Raw genomic sequence first — 25,952 nt, forward strand, 5'->3', positions numbered from 1 at the left:
CCCAGCCCAGGTCTGCTGGGAAGTCTGAGCAGGGAGGGTGCTGCTAGCCTTTGATGTTCTTGTGATTGGGGCCTGCCTGTGTTTGGCTCTTTTGAGGCCCTGCTTTAGCCACGTGGGATTGTGGGCTTCAGCAACTTTTTCTTTTCTCTGTTCTTTGAAAAGCACTAGAAAATGTCTTATTTTAAAACTCAGTATGAGCTGTTGTGTTTTTCTACAGGGAGATTTTGTGGTGAATTAAGTCTTTCAAAGAATTAAACTACATCTTGTCCCTGTCTGCTGGACAAAGATAGGAGTGCAGATGAATTTGGTTGGCCCAGTTGATAGGCCTGGTTCCATGGTCAAAGACCAACCAGAAGGGGCTCTTTTTTCTTCACTTACCAAAAAAATAGATCTCTTTTGAGCAATTTGGCAAGTCTGTGTTCCTACTTTTCCCTTGCATTGCACTCTAAGAATCCCTCAGGTATGTTCCCATGTCTCAGACTAATTGTTCCTGCTCTTCTATAATAGCAGAAGATTGGGAAGAGCCTAAATATCTGCCATTAGGGAGCTGGTTATGTGTACAGTTGATCCTTGAACAACATAGATTTGAACTGCATGGGTCCGCTTATATGGGAGGTTAGGGTTTTTTTTTCAATAAATATATTGGAAACATTTTTTTATTGTGACAATTTGGAAAACACCTATTCTCTAGCTTACTTTATTGTAAGAATATAGTACATAATACATCAAACATACAAAATACGTGTTAATTATGTTGTTGGTAAGGTTTCCAGTCAATAATAAGCTGTTAGCTAAGTTTTGGGGGAGTCAGATTTTCGGCAGTGTGGGGGTCAGTGCCCCTAACCCCCACATTGTTCAGGGGCCAACTGTATTTATGTACCCTGACCCTAAAAAATACTACATTCTTTATGGACTGTAGTGAAAAGATACTAGTGATACAAGGCAGACGTAGAATGGTAGTAGTAGTTGTGGTGGGCCTGTGGTGGCTCCTGAAGCCAGGGACTGCAGGAGCCGGTGAGACTGTCTGACTGTCCATGCATAAGGCTGCTGTTCCCGGAGTGTGTTCTGTGGGCCCTGGAGACCCTTTCAGAGAGGTGGGGGGGATACTCACAGCTGTTATTATAAAACTAGAATGACACGTACTTTTCTCATTGCATTGGAAGTTTGCACTGATAGTGGAAGCTGTGGTGGGCAGGACTGCAGGCACCTTGGCAGGGTCAGACCGTGGCAGCACATGGCATCCAGCCATGTGTCCTTCAGTACCACTCTCTCATGGCTTTGACAGGACAGTAAAAGTTACTAAATGAAGTCCCAATCCTTGAATACTCATTTTTGTAATATTCTGTGATTGGAAATGGACAGTGAGGCGAGTCCCTTGAAAGTGACCCACAGACAAGTGGTCGCTCAGTTTGGGTGTTTGAGACTTTTTCTTGAAAATGAACCAAGTGAGCCTTCTCAAAGAAAACTGACGGAATCTGTTGCCCATCATACAGTTTGACCTCTCAAACATAATTGGAACTTTGGAAAACTGTGTTCACCATCAGAACTTGACAGCTTCCCTTTACTACAGACTCTCCTGATGAAATAGACAGGGATACTAACGGATGTGATGTTTTGATATGTATAATAAAATGTGTTAACATTTTGGAGATGGGCGTACCTCAGTGTCTTCCAGATGACCAATACATAATGTTACAAAACCATGTGTGGTAAAAGGTGCATCAAGAGTGCAGGATAAAACTGAGTTTCAATGTAACAGAGTACAGAACATTCTCTGATATGATTTCAGATTCCCACTTTGCAGTTAACCTTTAAGAAACCATCACTTTTCACAATATGTGTAAATCTAACCATCATGCTGTCTGCCTTAAACTTATGCAATGACATATGTCAGTTATTTCCCAATACAACTAGGGGAGAAAAGAAAACCACCACTTGTCAAAGAAAATAGTCGTCATTATCTGAAGAAAACATTAGAATACATCTCCTTTGCCAACTCTGTATCTGCATCAGACCAGACTGTCCTCATATACTTTAAGCAAAATAATGTATCAAGCAGATTGATACAGAAACAGACATGAAAGTCCAACTGTACTTAGAAGCCAGGCATTAAAGAAGTTGACAAAAATTTCTTATGATTTTTTAAATATTTCTTATTAAAAATGAAATTATTCATGTTCTTGAATGAGTAAATATGTTTACTTTTTTCAGTTACTTTACAATATGGTAAGATCAATAGACAAAACCCACATAAAGAAATACTCTTTGGGGTCCTCAATATTTGAGGGGGTAAAGGGGTTTTGACATCATGTTTGAGAATCCCCAGTATAGGGCAGGATGCACAGGGTTAACGATGGTGTTCGTGGCGGAGGAACAATTTGCCCATTAAAAATAAGTTAACATATGCTCGCTTTGGCAGCACATATTACTAAAATTGGAACCATACAGAGAAGATTAGGATGGCCCCTGTGCAAGGATGACATGCAAGTTCGTGAGGTGTTCCATATAAAAATAAATAAATAAAAAGTTAACATGGAAATTTGCTCCTCTTGCATTGACTCTTACTTTCTAAATCTCTCAAGACACTCTCGTTTCTCTCCGCAGGCAGCTGACTTGGACGGGGAAATCGACTTGTCTGCCTGTTATGATGTCACAGAGCATCCAGTCCAGAGAAACTACGGCTTTCAGATACACGTGAGCCTGGGGCAGAGTTCGGAGACAGGCATGGTGTGGAGGTGGGAGGCATGAGCTTGGCTGGCTGGGACGTTTCTCCAAGAGCTTGATGTCCTGATTGGGGGACATTTGTGGGCAGGCCTGACCTGCATGCCTGGCAGACACACGTTCTCCTCAGGGTTGGTGCCCTGTCCTGTCTGTCCTGCAGCACCCAAGCCCGCCCTCTGTTTGCTCTCTGAACAAAAGTTACACATCAGTGTCTGTCTTCTCAATACTGTTTATATTTTTGTCACTGAAGGTTCTTCCTTTTTCTTAAACACTGAAGTTTGGGTCAGTTAGACGGATAAGGCACCAGGGACATGGAGAGTAAGAATGAAAGGGCTACTTGTTTAACTCTCAAGAGTACCAGGTTCTTTCTCACTTACTGTTTTGTTTGTACATTCATTCATCCACTCAAGGTCCTTTGTTTTCCCACAACCTTGTCAGGACTGAGATAAGGGCATTGCCCCTCCCTTCAGAAAAAAATAATCTGATTGGACAAATGAAACGGTTCTCATTGGGCAGTTCATCAAAGCTGATGGCCCAAGGGCTACCTAGAGGCAGCCGGGCTCAAGGTTAGGGCATAGTCTGTTCTCATTCTGACACAACTGCAAGTTTGGGGGCAGTGCCCATAATTGCCCTCAGGTGCAAGAGTTAGCCAGAATGACTCGGAACTTACAACTAGTTATTACATCAGAAGGCTGCAAATCATAACCAACCAGAGGGAGGGACCCAAGGAGAGCTGGACTGGGAGGGCCCTGAACAGGAAGCTTTCGTGTCCTCAGGGGTGTGTTACCCTCTCAGGTGATGTGCGGCAGTACACAGAGCTTCCAGCCCAGGAAGCTCGCCCAAGTCTCAGCAGCCAGGATGTCACTGAGATCCCATAGCTCTCGTGACCAAGTTATTGCCCATGTGGTCGAGCATAATTTGCAACCCTCCCATGGCAGCTGGCTGGTTTCATGTGGCCCAAGCCCCAGCCGTGTCAGTCCATGGTTGGGCTTTCTGCATGACTAGCCCCATCTGAAGAACAGGGTCTCACAGGTTACCTCTCAAGAGCTGAGACAAAGGCCAGACCTCTCTTTGGGCAAAGCTAATTCTTCCTTACAAGAGCCCTACTTGGAGTGCCTGATATGTAGCAAGTAGCCTGGCAGAGGCATGTCCTAGAGCATGCCACCATATAGGCATGTCCCAGGACTTGGTTTCTCAAAGAGGGCTAGAATTCCAGTAGGATCACCTTTAACAGGGTCATACCTTCAGATCTTTGGGCCCAGAAACTCGGTAGTATCCCTGGACTCAGAGTAGATCAGGTACATTAGGACTGACTTGTATTAACCAAACTTAGAGACAGAGGCTCAGACCCAAAGGCCAGTGAATTCATTATAAGGAGAGAGCCAGCTGCCAGCCCACCATGCTGCTGGTCGTTGGCATTCCCTCCATGTGGGCTGTCTGTGTGGGCACCAGATCACAGGTGGAGGTTGTACCGATGACCTGACTCCAGGGCATGAGCTGGTGGGTCTTGGTGGCCTTTGCCAGCCCTTTGTGACACTTTTCTGCCCCTCATCCCTATAGGATGAGGGGCAGAAGAACTAAACCCTGAGCCTCCTCTCTTTGGACAGCACTGGAGGCAGTGGCAAGTTCTGGCTTTCTGGGCCCTGCCCCTCACTCCCACCTGCCCATCTTGAAGAGCAGGTTTCTCTGGGCAGGGCATCCTGGAAATAAGAGGTGGTCTGTCACTAAGTCAGCTCCCATCACTGAGCAGGTCACAACTTAATTGTTCTAGGGTTACTTTGTATTCAGTGACGCTGTGACCTGAACCACATGGGTGCTAGTTTGCTGAGAATCCACCTATTTTCCTCCTCATGGCAAGGGTGTTTCTGAGTCACCTGTACACTCTGGCTGATCTCACCCATCAGTCTGACCCCTCTTCACTTTACCCTTGGTTGGGGGCAGTGAGCTTCTCCCAAGTTGTGCTGCTTTTCTGTGAGCCCCATGCACTGAAGGTTGTGACTCAGGAGAGACGGCTTTCAACATAGTAGGGAAGCTTCCTGAAGGGGCTCAGCCCAAGAGCTAAAGAATCCTGAGAGGTGAGGCCCGGAGATGAGGGCAGAAGCTGGGTCGGGGTGGTTCCCTGGGAGCCCTGTGTGTCAGGTTGAGAGTCAGTTTTGTCCTGGGATCGTGGAAAGCCCTGAAACGTGGTGGAAGACACGAGGTGGCCTTGCCTTAGTAAGACACACCTGGCAGCATGCGCAGAGTGGCCTGGGAGGAGGCAAGGTAGACACAGGAGGCCAAGCAGGCAGGCACAGAGGTGGTGGGCAAGGAGAGAATGGGGCAGTGCGAGGCGCCGTGAGGAAGGCGTGCGGGCTGGGGTTCCAGCCTCGTGAGGGAGGGGGCAGGGCTGGGGTCGTGTGTCCCAGAGCATGGCAAGCCTGCAGAAGGAGGGGAGCCTCTAGAGTACTGGCTGGTGGCAGTTTGAGGCCATGACACGTTCTCTAAGAACATCAGGCAAGCAGCCAGAGCGTGGGCCCAGGTTAGGAAAGAGCTCACTGAAGGTGAGAGGTGAGGTGATAGGAAGAAATTCGGAGATCACTGAGGTGAGACTCTGGAAGCACCCAGGGATGAGAGAAGTGGGGTACAGAGAGAGCTGGGACAGGAGGGGCCAGCACCTCACCGAGCCTGGGGGTAACCCCATGTGGGCTTACTCCCAGGGAAACCGATGATAGGGGAGGTGTGCTGGGGTGCGGGCCTGTGGCGGAGGGCGAGGCAAGGTCCAAGCTGCGCTGTGCAGCGCTGCAGCCCAGGACAAAGGCTCTTGTGTTCTGGCCCCTAGCAGTGCCACTGCCCATCCCAAAACTGTCTTGGTGAGCTCATCTCCTACACGCTGATTTGCGGATGAGTCTCACGGGTTCATTTACAAGTAGCCTGAGCAGCTTAAAGAACAGTGCTGACACCCTCATTCCACAAAGTGGGAGCTCACAGGTGCAGAGGCAGGGCATGGCCTCCACACAGGATGCTACCCATGCGTCCCACCCCTCCGCTTGTGTGGTGCCAGAGGCCATTTCTCACTTGCTGACCATGTGCTGCTTAAAGGGCAGGGTGAGTGGCCCCAGTGCAGAGGCGTTAACAGGCATTTGGTGAATGGCTGCTCAAGGTAGCCATTGCCATAAAAGCAGACAAGTGTCCACGGCTTTGGTCTTCCCTTGCTCTCCAGCTCTCACTTATCCTGAGTGGGGCACACAGGTGGCACTGGCCACAGTCCTCCCTGTAGGCCTTCCTTTGGGGGTGGGAGGTGAGGTCACCAAAGACACCTTGTCTTTGTCTGCCTTGTAGACAAAGGAGGGCAAGTTCACCCTCTCTGCTATGACGTCCGGCATCCGGCGGAATTGGATCCAAACCATCATGAAGCATGTCCACCCGGCCTCAGCCCCAGATGTGACAAGGTAAGATGGCCAGGGTGCCACCGCCTCACTCCTTTATGGACTTGCTGTTCTGGGGCCTGGGCTTGTGCCTGTCCCAGCAGAGCTTCTCCCTTCCCACCCTTGTCCTGCTGTCAGCTGTCCCTACTCAGTCTTCTATTGGTTTCCTGTTTTTTTCTGCCTCAGCTTACCTTTTCGTCCTTTAAGCCCAGGCGTGCAGGTTGTTTGTGCCTCCATCAGGACTAAACTTGGGGTGAATCTCCCCCTGGCCAGGGTGCAGGCCTCTCTGGCAGCTGTGTACCAGTCAGGGGAGGCAGCCCTGGATGCTGCGTTCATAGGCACCACACTGTTTCTTTTTCTTGGTCTTTCTGCCCAACTCCAACATCTGTTGGATTTCTGTACAACCAGGGAAAACTTCCCTTTGAAACTCCTGGTGCTGGAGCCCAAGTTGGAAAATTGTGTTCTCACTTATGGTAATAACAGTCCATGATTTGTATGCTTCATGATTCACTGCATGCCTTCCTCCTCCTGCCCTAAAGATCAGAAACTTCCTGTTTTCAGTTTAAAAAGAAGATTGCAGTGTTGGCCTGGTTCTCTGATGCTCAGAACTCCGCTGTCCTCACCTCAAGGCTGCAGAGCCTTCGCCTATCCTGAGATCCTCTTTTACACTTTCCAGGTTGTGTAGTTTGAATGATTCTTCAAGTGTATTTCTTATTGGAAGTCGTACCTGGGAGCCATCACACCAGGGTGCCTGGGGTAGCTGTGGCCATGCCAGATCTTTTGTCAGATCCTTGCCTCCTCCTCCTCATGAACACTAAGCATTCACAAGCATAAACAAGACAGCAGAAAGAGAGTCCAACTACCTCTTTCTTCCTTCTTTCCTGTGTCTGTTGGCAGCGTTTGCTCATTCCTTCATGTATTAAAGGAACAGAATCCTGAGTTGTTCCTGAGTTGGTAAGACCAGGAATTGCTGGCTGGGACAGGCCCTTGGGTGTCCTGGCTTGTTCTTTGGTGGAGTGCCCAATGCACCAAGGTGAAAGGGGCACCCTGCCATCAAGGGGCTGTCTTGTGGTGGCCTCAGTGGCTGCCCCCAACTGTCCTAGTCAGGAGCAGAGGTTGAAGCGTTACAAGGCCCCTCTTCTTTCCGAGCACCTCGGGGAGGCCTCCATAGCAAAGCGAGAAAGGCGACTTGGGTTTCTCTCCCAAGGCAGCTGTGGGCTCCACGGGGCAGGGCTGACAGTGCAGTCCTGAGGTCCTCCCGGCTGCTAGCACTCACCTGCCCAGCGCTTCCCAGCTAGCCTGGGGCTGCAGGTCAAGGGTACCAGCTGGGAGGAGTCAGCTTTGGGATGACTCAGGGCAGGCCTGTGGCTTTGACCTCAGACTATGTGTGAAGATCACTCGAGCACACGCATGTTCTTTGCTCATGTCATGGGCACCTGTCTGACATGCTGCATTCCCTTCCGCACTTGGGCACTGGCTCCATGTGGAGTCTCTGGGCCCACAGACCCCAGGCTTTATTTGGTAGGAAGGTTGATCTGGCAATTGTCTTCTGGGCTAGAACTAACTTCAGAATCAGCAGGCCTAGGAGTCAGTGGGGGTGCCTGCCCTCCCCCCAGTGTATTTCCAGCATTTGTGGTTGTGCCGTGTGGGCTTTTACAGTTTGTGGAAAATATGGATTTTTTAGTGCTACAAGGCCAAGTCCCAAAACTCATTAGATACAGACGTCAGAGGCATGGGCCTGAGCTGTGTCCTCTCCTGGAGAGAGTGGCAGGCCACAGTCTTGCTACTGCTCCCGGCTTCCCATGTCATCCTCACATCCTACATGGTCACTCATGAGCCTGGGCCAGTGTACATGTGCCACTGGGTCTGCCTCCCTCATGGCCTCTTTTGGATGGTGGCCCTGCCCAGCACAGCCTGAACGAAGCCCTGGGCCTTGGCTCTGAGCTGGGCAGGGCCCACATTTGCTCCATCCTTCCAGTGACAGGGCACTTTGCAGTTAGGGGACCCTCCTATGTCCTGCTGGAAAACTCTGGGCCATGTATGGTTCTTTCTTTCCCATCCCCACTCAGAACCTGGTTTGGGTTCCCTCCGAGGAAGTGTTGATGGGCTAAAAGCAGAGTATTTTTTCTTCCCAACCCAGTGGGGCCACTGCTGGGATGGGAGCATGGGTGAGGGTGGTGGAGCTGGCCCTCTGCCTGGCTGGGCAGCCGTCACTAGGAGCCACACCTGACGGGCTGTTCATTGTCCCCAGCTCATTGCCAGAGGGAAAGAACCGGAGCAGCTCCTCCTTTGAGACCTGCCCGAGGCCCATTGAAAAGCAGGAGCTGGAGCATGGGGAGCCAGACCCTGAGCAGAGGAGGAGCCGGGCTCGGGAGCGGAGGCGGGAGGGGCGCTCCAAGACCTTTGACTGGGCCGAGTTCCGCCCCATCCAGCAGGCCTTGGCTCAGGAGAGGGCTAGCGCCACAGCACCCGCCGACACCCACCCTGAGGCAGAGCCAGGGGAACTGGAGCAGGAGCGTGCGCGGCGACGGGAAGAACGCCGCAGGCGCATTGGGACGCTCGATGCTGTGGACGGGCCAGGCACCGACGCAGCCCTGCGGATGGAGGTCGACCGGAGCCCAGGGCTGCCTGGAGCCACCGACCTCAAGACACAGTATGTCCACGTGGAGATCGAGCAGCGGTGGCATCAGGTGGAGACCACCCCTCTCCGGGAGGAAAAGCAGGTTCCCATTGCCCCCCTGCAGCTATCCTCCTCTGAGGTTGGAAGTGATCAACTCTCCACTCATGAGCTGACCTCTCTGCTGGAGAAGGAGGTAATGGCCAGGGGTGACTGTGGGCAGACAGGTGGCCAGGTTCCACGCAGTGACCTTCCCCTGGTACCTGCTGTGTATGGTGGTGGCCTGCATGGTTCAGCCACATAACACTGAGGGGCACATGGTCCTTCCCCTGAGGGACTTGTATACCACTTAGGGAGACAGACAGATGGACGTACTACCGGTCCTTGGTGTACAGTGCAGTGTGGTGGGGGTGCTGCAATTTAGTGCCAGGGGTGGCCCCTGTCCTACCCTAGGCTGATCAGGGGGCCTTGTCTTACCCTGTTTCCAACATGAATTAGAGATTCAGGCAGGGGAGGGTTGTGAGCATATTTAGGTTTCCATCTGCCCTGAGTAGCCCTGGGTCGAGGCAGAGACAAGCCCAATGCACTCGAAGAGATCTGATGACAATCAGTGGGATGGGCATTGGAGGGGCAGGCAGTAGGAGGTAGAGGCTGGATTCTGGATATTTGGGGTGTAAAATAGAGGCCGTGGTGGGTGAGCCTGGCAGACAGGGTAGGTGACCCCCACTATCCCACCGAGATGAAGGGTCCCCTGTGAGTTGTCATCTGGTGTGACTGGCTGCATGGGGCATCCCACTGTGGAGATGAGTAAGCCAGTCCATGCACTTCTAACAGAAGATATTTCTTCATTAGAATCATCCAGAATCAAAGCCGCAAAACTTAAACAGTAGATTTATAAGTCTCAGTAGAGTTCCATGGCCAGGGAGGTATGGCCTTGTACCTGCCTTTTAAGAATACTCAACAGTATGTTTCCTTTTATATAAGTAGCTAATTAAAGTTAAAGATTTGCCACTTTGGCTTTTCACTTTTCATCTTTTCCTTATTTTATTAAATCTGTGGGGTTAACAACTATCATTAGCATTAACACTTGGATTTTTTTCCATTTTCTATGCTTCTTATAAAATAACAGTGTAAGTTTCCAGTGCTCTAAACTGTCAGAATGGGCCTGTTGCCCAGCAGGCCACACACTGGGCCATGAATTTGTTTTAGACAGTAGTGTCCATCAGCCCAGGCTCATAGCCTGGCAGCATCCTGTTTGTCTGCTGCCTGCCCAGCTCCCCTGGGGGCAGGGCAGGGTTGGTGGCCCACGCAGCCCAGCGTCCGGTAGGCACCTGGGAAATACCCAGGGCAGAGATGGAACGGTGAGTGAATGAATACAATACTGTGGAAAGCAGTGTGAAGTAGCTTGTTCACTTCTACACCTTGTGGAACCTTCAGGAGCCTTTTTAAAAACAATTTTATGTGGAATCCAATGTATAAAACTGGTCAGATAGAGTTGTTTTGGTGAAAGCCAAGGCAGGGCCCGGATTGAGGCCTGCCCTGGAGGCAGCACTGGCCTACTTGACCATCCTGAGGAAACCACAAGGACCTGGCAGGGTGTCCTCCTTCTGACGCAGCCACAAAGCCCTTCCTTCCTGGTGGGGCCTGCATGTTGGGTCCTTAAGCAGGTGTGATTATGTGGGTGCCCAGGGTAACGAGGGCGCCGGTGTTGTTTACAGCCCGAGCTAGAACCTTTGGTTCCAGATGCTGCAGGTAAAGGCCCACTTAGCATATCTGCTGACGTGAGTCCCATGTGTGCCAGCCCAGCCAAAGTCGGGAATGCCATTGTGGGCCTGTGCTATGTGCTGCCTCCACTTGTTACCATTATTTTGCTTAAAACTGTGTGTCTTTTTGCCCACAGTTGGAGCAGAGCCAGAAGGAGGCCTCAGATCTTTTGGAGCAGAACCGGCTCCTGCAGGACCAGCTGAGGGTGGCTCTGGGCCGGGAACAGAGTGCCCGGGAGGGCTACGTGCTACAGGTATGGCTAAGGGGCTGCTCAGGGGCTTCAAAGCTAAGGGCCCAGTCAGGCTAGGAATGTGCAAAACCTGGCTGAGCAGGGGCAGCCTCTCCTAAGCGTCGCACCTTTGGGCTTCTCTGCTGCAGGATCAGGGCTCAATACAGTAGAACCTGTTTATTTTTCCTCCTCATGTGACACTTTGGAGAATCTGCCTGAAACCACTATATCTAAGGGTGTTTTTTCTTTGTTTTTTAATAAAATAAGATTGGTTGTTTCTCCTTTTTGGTTCTCAGAATACCTGATACGTATTTATTACAAATATCATATTATTGTATGTCATTTCTACTTATTTTCACAATAACAGTGTAGGCCCATTTTACAGACTGAAGACAGCCAGGTGCCTCCTATAACCGAGTACAGAGCTGGAGCTGGCTCCCCTTCCCTGACTGGGTCTGTGCCACACTGGCAGGGCAAATGGGCTATTTCCACTAGGCTGGTGGCCCCACTTCTTACTTTCTGCCTAGGCTGAGGTTTCCGGGCGAAACATGGCCATCCAGCCTGAGCCAGCCCACCCAGTAGCCTACAGGGGAGATGACAGCAGCAGTCTGAGTCATGAGCTGAGGTCTCCCAGAGGTCTCTGTGCCAGAGCCCTAGCCACCAGGCAGGGTCACAGGGAGGAGCAAGCACTGCCACAGGCATCTGGCCAGGCAGTGAGGGTCTCCTGGATGGGGTGGGCCAGCATGACCTTGTCATCCTAAAGCAGTCTGGGCCCCATTCTGATTCTTAGTACAGAATGACATATTCCTGCCGCATTGAGCTGATGTGCCGATGGGGTGAGTGATTGACAAGTGAGTGCCAGGGAAAGCAAAATGGGGTGCTGGATGGAGAGGAGCCTGAGCTCTCACCAAGGCCAAGACCAGCAGAATCCAGCGCTCCTCCCTGCAGTGTCAGCCTCCATTCCTGTGTAGACTCAGCCCTTATCCCCAAGTGCCTTTCCAGCTTTCAGTGACACAGAGTCTCTGTGATAAGTTGCTGTGTTTACATGTCCAGATCACAGCCTACTGGTCTCTGTGGTCCAGATTGTCCCAAGGAGCCTGTGTTCCCTCTGGACAGTTTACCTTCCTCCTCTCTCCATGTCATTCTTGCTGCATGTTCCCTCCACCTTCTCTTTTTCCCCCAGCTTGACCATGGCCCTTGGTTCCCCTTGTGCCCTGAACCCTCCCCAGCCCCTTCACCATAGTTACTGCTGTGCCCAGTTCAGACTCTCAGGCACCAGGAAGTGGTGATGGGCATCTCTCTTTCCTACACATCTCACCATAGGGCTTTCTGGGTCATTTGTGCAGACCCCAGATTTTGGAAGTGTCTCTTTAAACCTTGGTTGGGCCTTATCCTACTTGAACTCACTTCATATCAGCTGTGGATTCTAGCAGCAGATTTTGCACATTGCTAACCTGAGGACCTGCTTCCCAAATTGGGTGATTGCCAGCCAGAGCCTGGCTCAACACTTGCCCACCATGTCTAACAATAGGTTACTTTTAGCCTCCCTTTAGCTTTAAAAAGGCTTATTATCAAAAGTGTGAATGAGCGAGGGCCTTTGTGGGTTAAGGGTCTGGAGGAACCAGTCACTTGGGGTGGGCACTGTTCTAACTGTGCTGGGAGGAGGAGCTTGCATGGTTTGGACTCGGAGCATGGAGTGTAATGTATCCTAACTGAGTGTCACATCTGTGGTGTCCCCACAGACAGACCTAGAAGGAGCCACAGGCAGGCCAAATTCTTAGGCTGGGCTGTTCTCACTCCTGTTTCTGTTCTTGTTGCCCTGCATTAATTAGTTCTGTCCATTCTGCATGCCTTTCAGTTTGGGGAGTTTTGTTTCATTTGTGTTTTGTTTTGTGTTTTTGCATGCTTCACTTTCTTATTTTGAATCCCACAAAAGTTTGTTTGTTTTGTTGATTATCACGTTTTACTCCATGGTTTCCGTTTTCCCTCATTTTGTCTTCTTGCAGGTAGAGATTAGTTCTTCCTGTTACTGTAGAGGATGGGCTTCACTTCCCAAAGGAAAATGTTTTGGATGTCACCTCACTGACATCCCCAAGCAGTTGCCTCCCTTCCTTCTCTCCCTGTCGTAGAAGGAAGTGATGTCACCAGTCACCACCACAGCCTGCGTCCTGCGCTTTGCTAGGGTTTGTCATCTCCAGCCCACGTGTACCTTTTGTTTTGCAAAACAAACAAACAGACCCTGGTGCTCCCCCACTGTCCTTCACCGGAGCTCCCTCAGTCTTCGTTTTGCTTATCAGTGTGTTCATTATTCAGTTTCGTTTGGTTTATTTCTCCTAGGAGCTGTTCGGTTAGAGCGTTTTGATGTGATTGTCTGTGTTTTCTGTTTACCTGGAAGCAGTTACTTACCAAAAAAATTAAGATGATTTGCCGGATATTTTTTTAATGAAAAAATTGTGCAAAGGATAAAAGGCAAACCCACCATGGAGCTTTTCTGTGATTGACCCTGGCCAGAGGTGTGACACTCAGAACTGGGAGGCCCGAGTGTTACTAACCAGTGTTTAATCGGTTTTTTTAAGACTGAAGTGGCCACCTCCCCATCCGGTGCCTGGCAGAGGCTCCATAGAGTCAACCAAGATCTCCAAAGTGAGCTGGAGGCCCAGTGCCAGCGCCAGGAGCTGATCACGCAGCAGATTCAGACTCTGAAGCGTAGCTATGGGGAGGCCAAGGACGCGATCCGGCACCACGAGGCCGAGATCCGGAGCCTCCAGGCGAGGCTCAGCAATGCCGCTGCTGAGCTTGCCATCAAGGAGCAGGCATTGGCCAAGCTCAAGGGTGACCTGAAGCTGGAGAAGGACAAGGTCCGTGAGCAGCTGGAGGAGTGGCAACACAGTGAGGCCGCACTGAGTGGTCAGCTGCAGGCCAATGAGCAGAAGCTCAAGAGCGCAGAGGCCCTGCTGCTGGAGAAGACGCAAGAGCTGCGGGACCTGGAAATGCAGCAGGCCCTGCAGAGGGATCGGCAGAAGGAGGTGCAGAGGCTGCAAGAGCGCATTGCTGACCTCAGCCAGCAACTCAGCACCAGTGAACAGGCCCAGAGGCTGATGGAGGAGAAGCTGCAGAGGAACTACGAGCTGCTGCTGGAGAGCTGTGAGAAGGAAAAGCAGGCACTGCTGCAGAACCTGAAGGAGGTGGAGGACAAGGCCAGCGCCTATGAGGATCAGCTCCAGGGCCACGAGCAGCAGCTAGAGGTCCTCCAGAAGGAGAAGCTGAGCGCCAAGTTTGAGGGCAGTGCAGTAGTGCACCAGCTGGAGGAGCAGCTGGAGATGAAGGAGGCCAGCATCCAGAAGTTGGCCGCGCACGTGCAGAGCCTCAGAGACGAGCGGGACCTGATCAGGCAGCGGTTCCAGGAGCTGACGGACCGCGTCGCTCTCTCTGACGGGGATGCAGCCGAGCTTCGGGAGAAGCTGAGGGGGAGAGAGGCGGAATACCAGAGCCTGGAGCGCTCCTACAGGAGAGCAGCCGGCCAGCTGCAGAGCGTGCACGCCCTGCTGAGTGAGAGGGAAGGCGAGCTGAAGAACATCAAAGCAGTGCACGAGGAAGCCCTGGGGAAGAAGGACCAGGACCTCAGTGAGGCTTTAGCTAGAATGGTGGTCTTGGGGAGCAGCTTACAGGAAAAAGAAATGAAGCTGCAGGCAAAGGAAGAGATTTTAAGGAAATTTGCAAAGGAGTCTTCTGAGGACACGGAGGAGCCACGGAGCCCCCTGGCTGAAGCAGAGGAGGATGGCGTTGTGCTCCTAGGCCCACAGCTCCAAGCAGCCAGTGCATCTCCAGGCTTCCCACACTCGAGGCTTGGAGATGAGGACCTGGGGGAGGAACATGGTAACAGCAGCTCCAGGAGAGAAGAGAGCATGGTGCCCCTGAGGTTGGAAGTGCCTGACAGGGAGGGGCACCTGCAAGGCAGAGCAAAACCTGACCAGGGAGTGCCCGGTGTTAAAAGGCAAAGAATCCGGTTCTCCACCATCCAGTGCCAAAAATACACTCACGCCGATGGGTCTGAGAAGACCTGGACCAGCAGTACATCCTCTGACACCAGTCAGGACCGGTCACCCTCAGAGGAAAGCATGTCATCAGAGGCCACCCCCAGCTCTCTGCCTGCGACCAGTGACTCTGATACCTACCTCTCCATAATACATTCTCTGGAGACCAAGCTCTACATCACAGAGGAGAAGCTCAAAGATGTGACGGTGAAGCTGGAGAGCCAGCAGGGCCAGAGCCAGGAGGCCCTGCTCTCGCTGCACCAGCAGTGGGCTGGCACTGAGGCACGGCTCCGTGAGCAGCTCCGCACCAGCCTGCTCCAGGTTGGAGCTCTGGCCTCCCAGCTGGAGCAGGAAAGACAGGCAAGGGCAAAGGTCATCGAAAATCACGTTGGGGAGCTTGGTGATTTCCAGATAAAAAACAGTCAGGCCCTGGCTTGTTTAGAAAACTGCCGAGAACAGCTACGATCTCTGCCAGGGGCTGGCCAGGAGGAAGTACAGGATGCAGGAGCAGGCCTCCTGGCCAGTGTGGAGTGCGCACTAGTCCGCACCATCCATGCTCTGAGCCACTGGCCAACTCCTGCTGACAGCAGGGTCAATGCTCAGCCAGAGGAAGGATGTTTCTTGGAGAAAGGGGAAGTGACTTCGCAGCCACCAAACTGGCCCGAACTGACTGAGCAGGAGCAGCTGAAGCTCCTTTCTGATCAAATAGCTCTGGAAGCCTCACTGATAAACCAAATAGCAGACTCTTTGAAAAACACAACATCAGATATCTCTCACATTCTCCACGAGGTTTCCCAGTCAGAAAAGTCACCACTGGAGTCTGAGAGTGCTGGATCCCCAGCAGATACCTGGGCCAAGAAGGTGCTAGTAGACAGTGAGTTCTGGAGCCAGGTGGAGTCCCTGAGTGAGCACCTGGGGGCCCTAGGGGGAGAAGCAGCCAGCGCACCAGGAGGTGGGCAGCAGCATGTCCCACAAACCCTGGTCCCTGCCCTAGCAGATGCCACATGGGTCAGGGCCGAGCTCAGCTTTGCTGTGCAGTCAGCAAGGGAGTCCTTCCACCACAGGTTGCAGGGCATCCAGGAGACCCTGCAGGGGACCCAGGTGGCCCTGCAGCAGCACAAGAGTTTGCTGGGGGAAATCCTGGAAGCCTATCGAACCTCCAACTTTGAGAGAGTGATGCAGCAGGTCTCAGAAGCCATCAAGCTTCCAGCGGGCGCTGAAAACGTTGTACAGGTGTCCTGGGACTTGAGCCCATTAGAAGTACTGAGTCATCAAGCTGTGGCCAGCTCCCAAGAGCCCTTTCACTTGTCCAGCCAGAGCTCTGGGGCCTTTGTTGCTATTCAGGAAGAACTCGCCCTACAGCTTAAAGATAAGGCCAGCCTCTTAGGGGAGATAGCTGCTGCTTTAACCTCACTTTCCCCTGTGGAATCGGTAAGAAATTGTCAGAAGCTTCTCCAGGCATCCCGGAATCTCTCCTATAGTACTTGTTTGGGAAGCCTGGGTCAGTATTCTTCACTGTTAGTTCAAGATGCAATTATCCAGGCTCAGGTGTGTTATGCCACCTGCAAGATCCGCCTGGGGTATGAAAGGGAACTCCAACGCTGCAAGGAGTCCTGGCAGAGCAGGGAGGCCTCCTGCCAGGAGCCGGCTGTGGGAGCCTTAAGGGAGGAGTACGAGGAACTTCTCCGGAAGCAGAAGAGCGAGTACCTGGAAGTGATTGCCATAGTTGAAAGGGAAAATGAAGAGCTCAAGGTCAAGGTCACCCAGCTGGACCACCAGCAGAGGTGTCTGGGAGAAGTAGAAAGCAAGCACAGTGCGAGCATGTTTGCCCTGCAGGGCAGGTACGAGGAGCAGATGAGGTGTGTGATGGAGCAACTGAACAGAGCCGAGAATATGCTGCAGGCTGAGCACAGCCAGGTCCTGAGCCATCTGGACGCCTCACTCAAAGACAGGCATGACCTGGAGAGGCACCACGTGGAACAGATACAGACTCTGGAGGACAGGTTCCAGCTCAAGGTCAGAGAGCTGCAGACCATCCATGAGGAAGAACTGAGGGCCTTGCAGGAGCACTACTCGCAAAGCCTGCAGTGCCTGCAGGAGACACTCCATCACTACCAGGGGCAGCACCCTGAGGTGCTGCCGGCCCCCAGCCCTCTGAGCAGCCCCCACCAGCCACCCTCCTCCAGCTGGCCTGCTGACCAGTCCAGGAATGCTTTGCAAGCAGCCGACAGGGAGGCTGACTCCATGACGGGGCTGAGGGAGCGCATCCAGGAGCTGGAGGCCCAGATGGGCATCATGCGGGAGGAGCTGGAGCACAAAGACCTGCAGGGCGGCGCGGCCACGCTGCGGGAGAAGTACCAGAAAGACTTTGAGAACCTGAAGGTCTTGAAGCATTATTTAATTTGCAAAACTGTATAGGGGCAGCGTCTGGTGCCTCCGACTCCCAGGGTGGAGTGACTCAGGGAGACGTTGCTGCCTCTGAGTTGCTGGTTGACGGTCTGTGCTACCCTGGAGTCCTCACTGACCATGGTGTGGTCTCAGAGCAGGACCTGGGCGAGGGGCTAGCTCTCTGTTCACCGTCCCAGCAGGAACCAGGACTAGTGGAAGGAGAGCAGGGTCACTGCGAGAGAGCCCGTGTGGCCTCCCCCTCACCTTCCTGCCCAGCCTCTCCCTGTGCCCCAGCAGGGGAAGCCTCCCCCTTCCCGTCCCAGCCTGGGAAGAGCCCAGGAGAGGGGCCAGAGGCACCCCTGGAGGACTGTCTCCTTCTAACTAAGCAGAGTTGGGGTCCCCGAAAGATAGGAATATCTGTGAGGTGGTGTCCAAGGCCACTCTCCTGTCCCCACCCAGGGGAACTGGTGCTTAATAAGCACTCTGAGAAAGAAGGTCTTTTCTACTGGACTCAGCTTTCAGCCTTCTCCAGGAGCTCTGAGAAATGCCCATTCCCTGGTAACTGTGCCCTGTACCCTGACCCTGCTTCACACTCTGCCTTCTCAGGCACTGGCACTCGAAGGAGACATTGCCAGGCCCCTTGGGCCTGGGCTGTGTTGGGCAGCCCGGGGCCCAGCCCATCCCTCTGTAACCGGAGATGCTCTCCTGTGTGCATATGGGCTTCCGTGTCCTTTAAGCTTCTCGGCATCCTCGTCCTGAACTCCTTGCCCAGAGGCCCAGACACCTCGCAAACCCCAGGCAGGCCTCAGGTGAGGGGGACCAGTGCTGCCTGGCTCCTGGGCTGCAGACAGCTGCCTGCCCCAACCCCCACCCCCCCGCCAGGCACTGTGCTGACTGCCGCCAGCAGGATACCGTAGCTCTGTCCCCATAGCTCATTCCTCTGGCTCTGAAAGAAAGCTGGGCGTCAGCAGGGTGTTCTCTCCTCCAGGCGGCGGCACAGCCCAGGAGTTAGAGAGGCCTGTGCTTGTCAGCGAGGTGCAGGCAGCTCAGAGGCCATTTCACTGTTCTTCCCAAGTCAGTCAAACCCTTCGGAAACTTGTGAATCATGAGAAAGGGCTGTTTTCCAAAAGTACACAAATCATGCTCCCTGGGGTGATCAGTGCATGTGGGCACAGCATTCAGATGGGCCACATGTGCCTTTAAAAGTGATTTGCACTATTACCTGGTGGCCTTCTCACAGAGCACCCAGCAGCTTTCCATGATACCTGGCAAGTCGCATGGGCAGGTACCCGGGCACATGCAGACCCTGCATTTGCCTCCCCACCACAGAGAATTACGGATCTGCTCCACTAGGGCCCCTGCTCAGTAAGGCGATCACAGCTCCACATCCGTCAGCTGGGCATCACTAAGGCCCAGTTAGCAAGCAAAGAGAAGACTGTTGACAGACTGGCCACAGATTGTGCCAGGCCCAGCATGCCCAGTGATGATGCAGCCTGTCTGTATCTGGTGGTCTCATCAATTCCCTTGAGACACCCGAAATTACAGTGACATACCATTCTTGAGATGGCCCAGCTAATGGCTGTTACTTTCTGCAGAATTTTTCCATGTCAGGGAGACTGGAGTTTTGACCTTAACAGCCCCTCTTCTGACAGCTGCAGACTGACACCTTCCCTCACGACTACCCAGTAGTAATTGAGGAGCTTTGATCCCAGGAATTACTACCTTAAAAGTTTGATTACAGATTAGTCATTTTTTTAACACATGCTGTCCAAGGAAGCAGCTGGTTTTTAAAGATATCTCAGTGTTTCTGTAGGAATAATTTTAACCCTTATTCTAAAGCACTCAAATCAGACTAAAATTTGTAAGACCTATGAACTGTGCGTTAACTGAGAAGCCATGTGTGAGCCAAAGCATTGGAAGGGAAGGTGAGGGACTCGGAGCAGGTGCAGGGCCAGGGGGCCACTGCTGTAGGATTCCTCCAGTGGTCCTGCAGTGGAAGGGCAGGGAGGGTACCACCAGCTTCCAGGTGGAAACCTGTGGGGGAAAGAAGGCCCACTTAATGGTGGGCAACAGTTAAGACCATTTGCCCCATACAGTGAAATCCAGACTATGACCGTGAGTTTGAAAATACTGAATGGGGACCCTCAGAAAGGCCACTCAACTACTGTGGGGACTCTGACAGGGACACCCAAGCATGGTGATTTCTTGGTATCCTTCCTTGAATCTGTATGCAGGAAGACTGGCCAAATAGCATGGGGCTGGTGAGGGGGATCCCTCTCCACAGTACTTGCATTTGAAATGTCACAGTCTTTGTGACATTAGAAAGCCACACTCTTCCAGTTTTTAAAAATCATGGAGAGGTGTGATCCCCACTCTGAAACAGGTGCTACAAGGGGTTTAGACAGAAAATGGGCCACCATGCATGGAACAGCTGCATGTAGCACCCCTTGTAGCTGTGTGGCACACTTGCCTGCCCCGATGGCAGTATCTCCAGTGAGCTGGGCCTGGGCTTCCCCATGTGCCCAGGTGGGATGGTTTGGCCCCATCTTCAGGCATACCTGTGTCTTTCCTCTTAATTTATGTCCAGGTAATGAACCTCCCCAGGTTGTAACAAGGCACGGACAAATCCAGAGAGTAGTCTTCTGTTGTGTGTCTTGGTACAATTATTGGAGTCCCAAATTAGTGCCCCTCTGTGTGCTCCTTCAAAAGAAAAGAGGAGGAGGAGGAGGAGGCAGGCTGAAGAGGGGAGATCTGGCTCCCTCTGGACACACGGGACATCAGTGGCCAGGTTGGGTGGCCAGTTCGCACTGGGCTGCCAGTCATTTGCAGGGTGGCCCTGGCTCCCACCAGCTGACCAAGACAGCTCACTGTTTGTGACTGGCACTGAGAGCCTCTCACTGTATCACTTAAACCAGGCGCAGCCAGCCTCTACACATTCATACTCTTCTCCCACCTTCTTGTTCACCCTGGCAGTAATTCTGTAAACATCCACAACTGGCTGTTGTAAATTCCAGTGCAACCTCTTCTCACACACAATAGCAGCTCTTTCCACAGAAAAATGGTATTCAGAACAATCACAGAAATAAGGCAGAATGTGTCCGTGTAAACTCCCTTTTCTAAGTGTGCTCTGATAACAGAAAAGTGCCCAGAAGCATCATTGAGAGCTCTGGACAGCCTTCAGATGGCCCTGCTAGCCCAGTGCATGGCTTCAGGGAACATGTTGTCTACACCACGCAGCGCCAAGGGGGCAGGGAGGCTGGTTTAAACAGGGATGCCCACTCGAGAGTCAAGGAAGAATCCGCAGAGCCCCTTGTGCATGTTGCAGGCCACATGTGAGCGAGGCTTTGCAGCAATGGAAGAAACGCACCAGAAGAAGATTGAAGACCTGCAGAGGCAGCACCAGCGGGAGCTGGAGAAGCTTCGGGAGGAGAAGGACCGCCTCCTGGCTGAGGAGACCGCGGCCACCATCTCAGGTGGGCCTGCCCTGGTGGCCAGCTTGACCCTGTGGGCGGGACACATGGCAGACTTTACCTGGGCTGAATGTATACCTCAGAGCAGTGACGGGCCTTTACTCTACCTCTAGGCTGAGATTTAAGCTTCATTGTCAAAGAGAATTCTTGAGAGTTCTGAGAAAAGCCTTTCTGTCAGAGTCCTCTGAGAGCCCACAGCCCAGATGTCTGTGGTGATCAGCACAGCCAGCCACATGTGAGGGGCTGTCCCCAGTCCGTGATTATTTTCCCTCCAAGAGACATGACACCTGTCGGCACAAGGCCCCCTCTGCCCGGAATGCCCCGAAACATCAGAGCACAGATGTCCCATAGCTTCTGCCCCACAGAGGGGCTCTGCCACACAGTCCGAATGCACTCCACTGTCGGTGTTACTTTGCCTTCCTTTGCATAATTATACTTTACAATGGTTTAGTATTTTAGAACCGAGGAAGGAAATATGCCAGCCAGCCTTACAGCTTGCTTGTTTTATAAACTCATGCTAGAATCTAACATATTGACATTTATTTAATCAGTCTGGTTTTCTCCTAACTCTAATAAATATACCTGCACCCCTTTTGTGAGGGGAGTTCCCTAGGAATTCTCCCAGGTGCACCCACCTGAGAGAACTGGCTTGGGAGAGGCAGCTGACTGCTGCTGGAGTAAAATTAGCAGCAGCAGAGGTCAGGTATCCTCTCTGTCTTGCACCCCCAAGCCTGTTGGTGCTGACAGCATGTCCTTGCCTGCAGCCATTGAAGCCATGAAGAACGCCCACCGGGAGGAGATGGAGCGTGAGCTGGAGAAGAGCCAGCGGTCCCAGATCAGCAGCAGCAATTCAGACATTGAGGCCCTGCGGAGGCAGCACCTGTGAGTCAGCTTCCTGCCCACAGGAGGCAGCCTGGGAGGGAGAGGGGCTGAAAGAGAGCCCTTCAGACAGGGAGCCTTCCCTGTGTCTTCACAGGGCCACAAAGGTGTGTTCCTGAGGGTGGTGTAGCTGAGGGCAGTTCAGAGCCTTCTTCCCCGATGTGCTGAGCACCATGTGGACGTCAGGCAGCCACTGGCTTTCATGACCCAGGCGGGCTTCCTGTTACTAAAACAAACAGACTGATCACTGATGTCTAAAGAAGAGGCAGCCAAGGACATTTTGTAAATACAAGCGGTTCTCCAGGACCGATCTCACAGGCCATGCCCTGGAATTTGCTGTCTGTCTTAGCTACTGCCTCCCCACTAGCTTACAAGGAGGGAAGCTAGCTGGTCTAGTGCCTGGTGCCCTGTGGCTGTGGCAAAAATGGCCATAATCCCTACTTTTTAAAAAAAGCACTTGCACTTACTCCCTCTGCACAGGCGAGAGGGAAGAGCACGCGCCAGCAGGCTGCTCTTCAGTTTCCCTCGGTAGGACCCGCACCCGCTGACCTGGCCACTGCAAGAGCCGTGCAGAGCTAGCCTGCGCCGCAGGGCTTGAGGACATTGCAGAGCCCAGGTCCCTGCGTCTTCTGTGCTCCTGCTCAGGGCAGTCAGGGCCAGGCCAGGCAGGCGGCATCCTTCGCACTACAGTCACACCCATCTGGCTGGAGGGGGTGACAGGTGCGTGGGGCCTGGGCAGCTGCCTGAGGTACCTCGGTGGGAGAAGCAGCCCTGCTCAAGGAGTCCAGGGTAACTGAGAACAGTGTCACAGGCTTTGGTTTTCTGAGTGTGGATGGAGCCTGGTACTGGGTTATCAGACACAGATTGCCTCAAAGTTAGGGCTGAAAACAAAGCCAAGCCTGCCTTCTCTCAGAAAGAGGACCTTTTTGGGCACGGATGAGTGAATTCTCTCCTGACATCTCAAGAGAAGTTTTGTCTGTGAAACTATGAAGCAGCTTGAAAGAGGATGACAAAGGATGGAGAATAGATTTCTGTAAACCTGAAGTGCCTCTTAACTGATCCTTTATTTAGTTGGGCACAAACTTGGGACAACAAAATGCACAGGTTCTGCTCTCTGTCACTCGGCTCCTCCCGTTGTGTCTCATCGCCCCTCGTTTCACGACCGGGCACAGAGCCTGTCCGGCCTGGACCGAGGGTGTGGGCAGTGGAGTGAGCAGTGCCCTCTCCCCAGGGAGGAGCTGCAGTCGGTGCAGCGGGAGCTGGAGGTCCTCTCAGAGCAGTACTCACAGAAGTGCCTGGAGAATGCCCACCTGGCCCAGGCACTGGAGGCTGAGCGGCAGGCCCTGCGGCAGTGCCAGCGGGAGAACCAGGAGCTCAACGCCCACAACCAGGTGAGCCCGTGCTGGCGCTGGGGCCACACCTCCTTTGAGGAGGCCCCAAGAGCCCCTGAGCCGCAGAGCAGCCACATGACCTGTAGGCACTCCCCTTAGTGCATTGGCAAAGACTCCCTGCAGGAGGTGGAGCTGGGGCTGGCCTGCAATGTGCTGTCTAAGTTAGGGGCATCTCTGCCTGCGGCCCCTTGGAGACTGGAGGCTCCAAGATGTCTCGGTGTCTCCTCCAGGTGCCTCTGTGCTCCTGCTTCGTCCTTGCTGGGCGGCGCTTGGGCCCTCACACCTGGCTCAGATCTCCTATCCCCAAGGCCGAGACCAGGTTTCAGCATCTCCCAGTCAAGACCATACACTGCCCACATTTATTTTGTCAGATTATTCTCTGAAAATTTGCCTGCTCCTCAGAAAATTGGGGTGCATTTAAAATCCTGGCTAATGGAAAGGCTTGAGGTACAGGGTTATTTAGTTCAGTATAAGCCTCTTGTGGGTACCAAATCGAACTTCGTCCCCACGACCCTCCCACTCTACCCCCCAGGCCTTAAGCAGACACACAGCCTCTGGGCACATAGCACCCCTGTGAGGGAGCCTTGGCAGGACTGGCTCCACGTAGTCACCATGGCAGCCCAAGGTGACCACCTGTCCATTCGAAGAAGGTTCAGAAAGTGGGTGGGGAGGGCAGCAGGGCTAACCCTGCAGAAGCAGCAGTGAGGACAGGTTCAGGGTCAGGAGCCCCACACACACAGCTCTCTGGATGCACAGCCAAGCAGACAGCTCTGCAGGGATGGACATCCTGTGCGGTGACCACCTCGCATGTGAAATCTGAAGATGCACGAGCCCTCCTGTGGCCTCCTGTGCTCACACATCTCTGCCTGCTGCTTGTGGGAAAACAATGTCTCCTGGTCGTGCTGCGCACGTGGCCCCAAGCAGCACTGTTGCATGTCCCTGTTCTCTTGTGTTGCTGTCCCCCAGGAGCTAAACAACCGCCTGGCTGCAGAGATCGCCCGGTTACGGACGCTGCTGACCGGGGACACTGGTGGGGAGGCCACTGGCTCACCTCTCACACAGGGGAAGGATGCCTATGAGTTAGAGGTACACTTGGAGCTAAGCCCCCCTTTACCTAGCTCTGCACTGCATGAGCCCCAGGTGGGGGCCAGGGAGGGCCTTGCTTGCAGTGTCACTGCAGGAATGAGACTGGAGACAGTGAGAGGGGAAGGACGCGGGAAGCCCCCAGTCACCCCAGGGCGCCAAAGAGGAGCACTCACCCAGGTGGTGTCCCCAGAGGAGGGACTGCTCAACTCAAGGCCACCCCACAAACACGAACCACCCAAAATGAAGCATCTAATAACTATTGGAACAGACAGCTCCGTGAGATTCTGTAACACCCTGTTACTCAGGATCATGGAGGTTCATTTTAAGTCAGAATGATGGATTTTTGTGTATAAGGTGTTCTTTTGTAAAGCACTTAGATTTCTCTCCATTCAATTAAAATTTCATCATGAAAACAGCTCATACTAAATGATGTGGAGAAGTTGAGTTCAACACAAGTTACAACAGGATGCCCTTAAGGGCTCACCAGGTCCCTGGTGCTGAGGGGTTCCTGGGTCCAGGGGCAGTTGCAGTGGTAATCTGCCCTCTTCCCGTTTCTGCACGTAACATATAAGCTGTTAGCAGTTTTTCACCCACATCAGCTGGCACTTGTGCTTGGATGTTTGTGAGCATGCGGAGAGAGCCGCCTGCTCATTGTGGGTTGTGGGGCGGCGCTCTGCTCGCCTCTCCACCATTGCCCTCGGGACTAAGGAAGTCCCTTTGCTCTAATGTCTGTCTCGTTTTAGGTCTTATTGCGGGTCAAGGAATCGGAAATACAGTACCTAAAGCAGGAGATCAGCTCTCTCAAGGATGAGCTGCAGACGGCATTACGGGTAATGTCCATCACCTTCGGGGGGCATCTGGAGTATGGGCTCAGGGCAGTAACACATGCCTCAGGAACTGAGAGGGCCTCCCTGTGTGCCCACATCACAGGCTGCTCTAAGAGCAGGTCTCATTTCCATGAGGAATGTGGTTTCAAACTTGAGTTCTCTGAAAATGCCAGCCTACAACAGGTGGGGTGCAGATGAGCCCGCCCTGTCCCACGGGGTCCTCGCTCTGCATGCCTCCAGGGTCCTGCTGGTGACAGGGAGACTGGGAGAAATGCCATCCTGGGAAAGGAGAGTTTGGTGAAGCCTGCCAGTCTCCTTCAGGGTGTTCCTGGAGTCAGAGAGGAGATGGCAGAACCTCCTGGCCTGGCCATGATCCCCATCCGCTCCTGTCCCTTGTCCCTAAGGAAAAGAAGTACGCCAGTGACAAGTACAAGGACATCTACACCGAGCTCAGCATCGTGAGGGCCAAGGCGGACTGCGACGTCAGCAGGCTGCGGGAGCAGCTGAAGGCTGCCACAGAGGCACTGGGCGAAAAGCCCCCTGAACACACCCCCGTGACAGGATACGGTGGGTCCCCAGGCTCCAGGGCACAGCAGTGGCATGGGCTGATGTGTGTGGTTTTACTGGCTCTTAATTCAAAATGGGGGGAACCAACTAGTCTCTGTGGCTAATAGAGGATTATTTAAACTATGATATCGCTACCCAATGAAATACTGTGCCATTCTTAAAAGAGATAAAGTGGTTTCTTTGTTTCACCAAAGAAAAAGATCCATAAATATATTAAGTTAAAAAAGAACCCACACATGCCCAGGGCATACGGCATGGCATAACTGATAGATTGCTTTAGGTGGCCATTTTTAAGAAGTCTAAAGGACAACACACCAAACTATTAATGGGGGTCATCTTGTAGGTCACGAGAAGGACTTTGTCTTGCCTTTTTGTTTTATAACAGTCCGGGGTTCTCGGGAGGAAGGTGGGGATAAATGAATCATGGGGACAGTTGGTCTGCTCAGCAGTGCCTTGCAGCCCTGCAGTGAAGTGTCCTAAGCTCCCTGCAGTGAATGTCGCTTCGGCCTGCAGTCAGACACGGGCTGGAGAAGCCCAACTGAGTGCCGTGCAGGCATCCTGTGGTTGTTCCCACA

At 52.8% G+C, this 25,952-nt stretch overlaps 1 protein-coding gene and 1 non-coding gene across 15 annotated transcripts in view; both read left to right on the forward strand.

Annotated features, from left to right (window-relative positions):
- The window catches only part of MPRIP (myosin phosphatase Rho interacting protein), a 160,328-nt gene that overhangs the window by 123,131 nt on the left and 11,245 nt on the right, over positions 1-25,952 (forward strand). For 10 of the 14 annotated variants that reach the window (XM_073234690.1, XM_037019524.2, XM_037019523.2 and 7 more), the window contains 11 exons: positions 2,605-2,694; positions 6,040-6,149; positions 8,377-8,938; positions 10,643-10,759; positions 13,312-17,151; positions 20,483-20,630; positions 21,392-21,509; positions 22,738-22,897; positions 23,864-23,983; positions 24,727-24,813; positions 25,215-25,377. In XM_073234690.1, the coding sequence (XP_073090791.1) occupies positions 2,605-2,694; positions 6,040-6,149; positions 8,377-8,938; positions 10,643-10,759; positions 13,312-17,151; positions 20,483-20,630; positions 21,392-21,509; positions 22,738-22,897; positions 23,864-23,983; positions 24,727-24,813; positions 25,215-25,377 (5,515 nt within the window). The remainder of the gene's footprint in view (positions 1-2,604; positions 2,695-6,039; positions 6,150-8,376; positions 8,939-10,642; positions 10,760-13,311; positions 17,152-20,482; positions 20,631-21,391; positions 21,510-22,737; positions 22,898-23,863; positions 23,984-24,726; positions 24,814-25,214; positions 25,378-25,952) is intronic. The other 4 variants (XM_073234692.1, XM_037019525.2, XM_037019533.2 and 1 more) reach the window with 2 other exon arrangements.
- Positions 2,404-2,511, forward strand: LOC118972627 (U6 spliceosomal RNA). Its single transcript, XR_005061680.2, has one exon. It is a non-coding gene; the product is annotated as a U6 spliceosomal RNA (small nuclear RNA).

Source organism: Manis javanica, chromosome 4 (genome assembly GCF_040802235.1).
Source record: "Manis javanica isolate MJ-LG chromosome 4, MJ_LKY, whole genome shotgun sequence".
NCBI classification, from domain to species: Eukaryota; Metazoa; Chordata; class Mammalia; order Pholidota; family Manidae; genus Manis; species Manis javanica.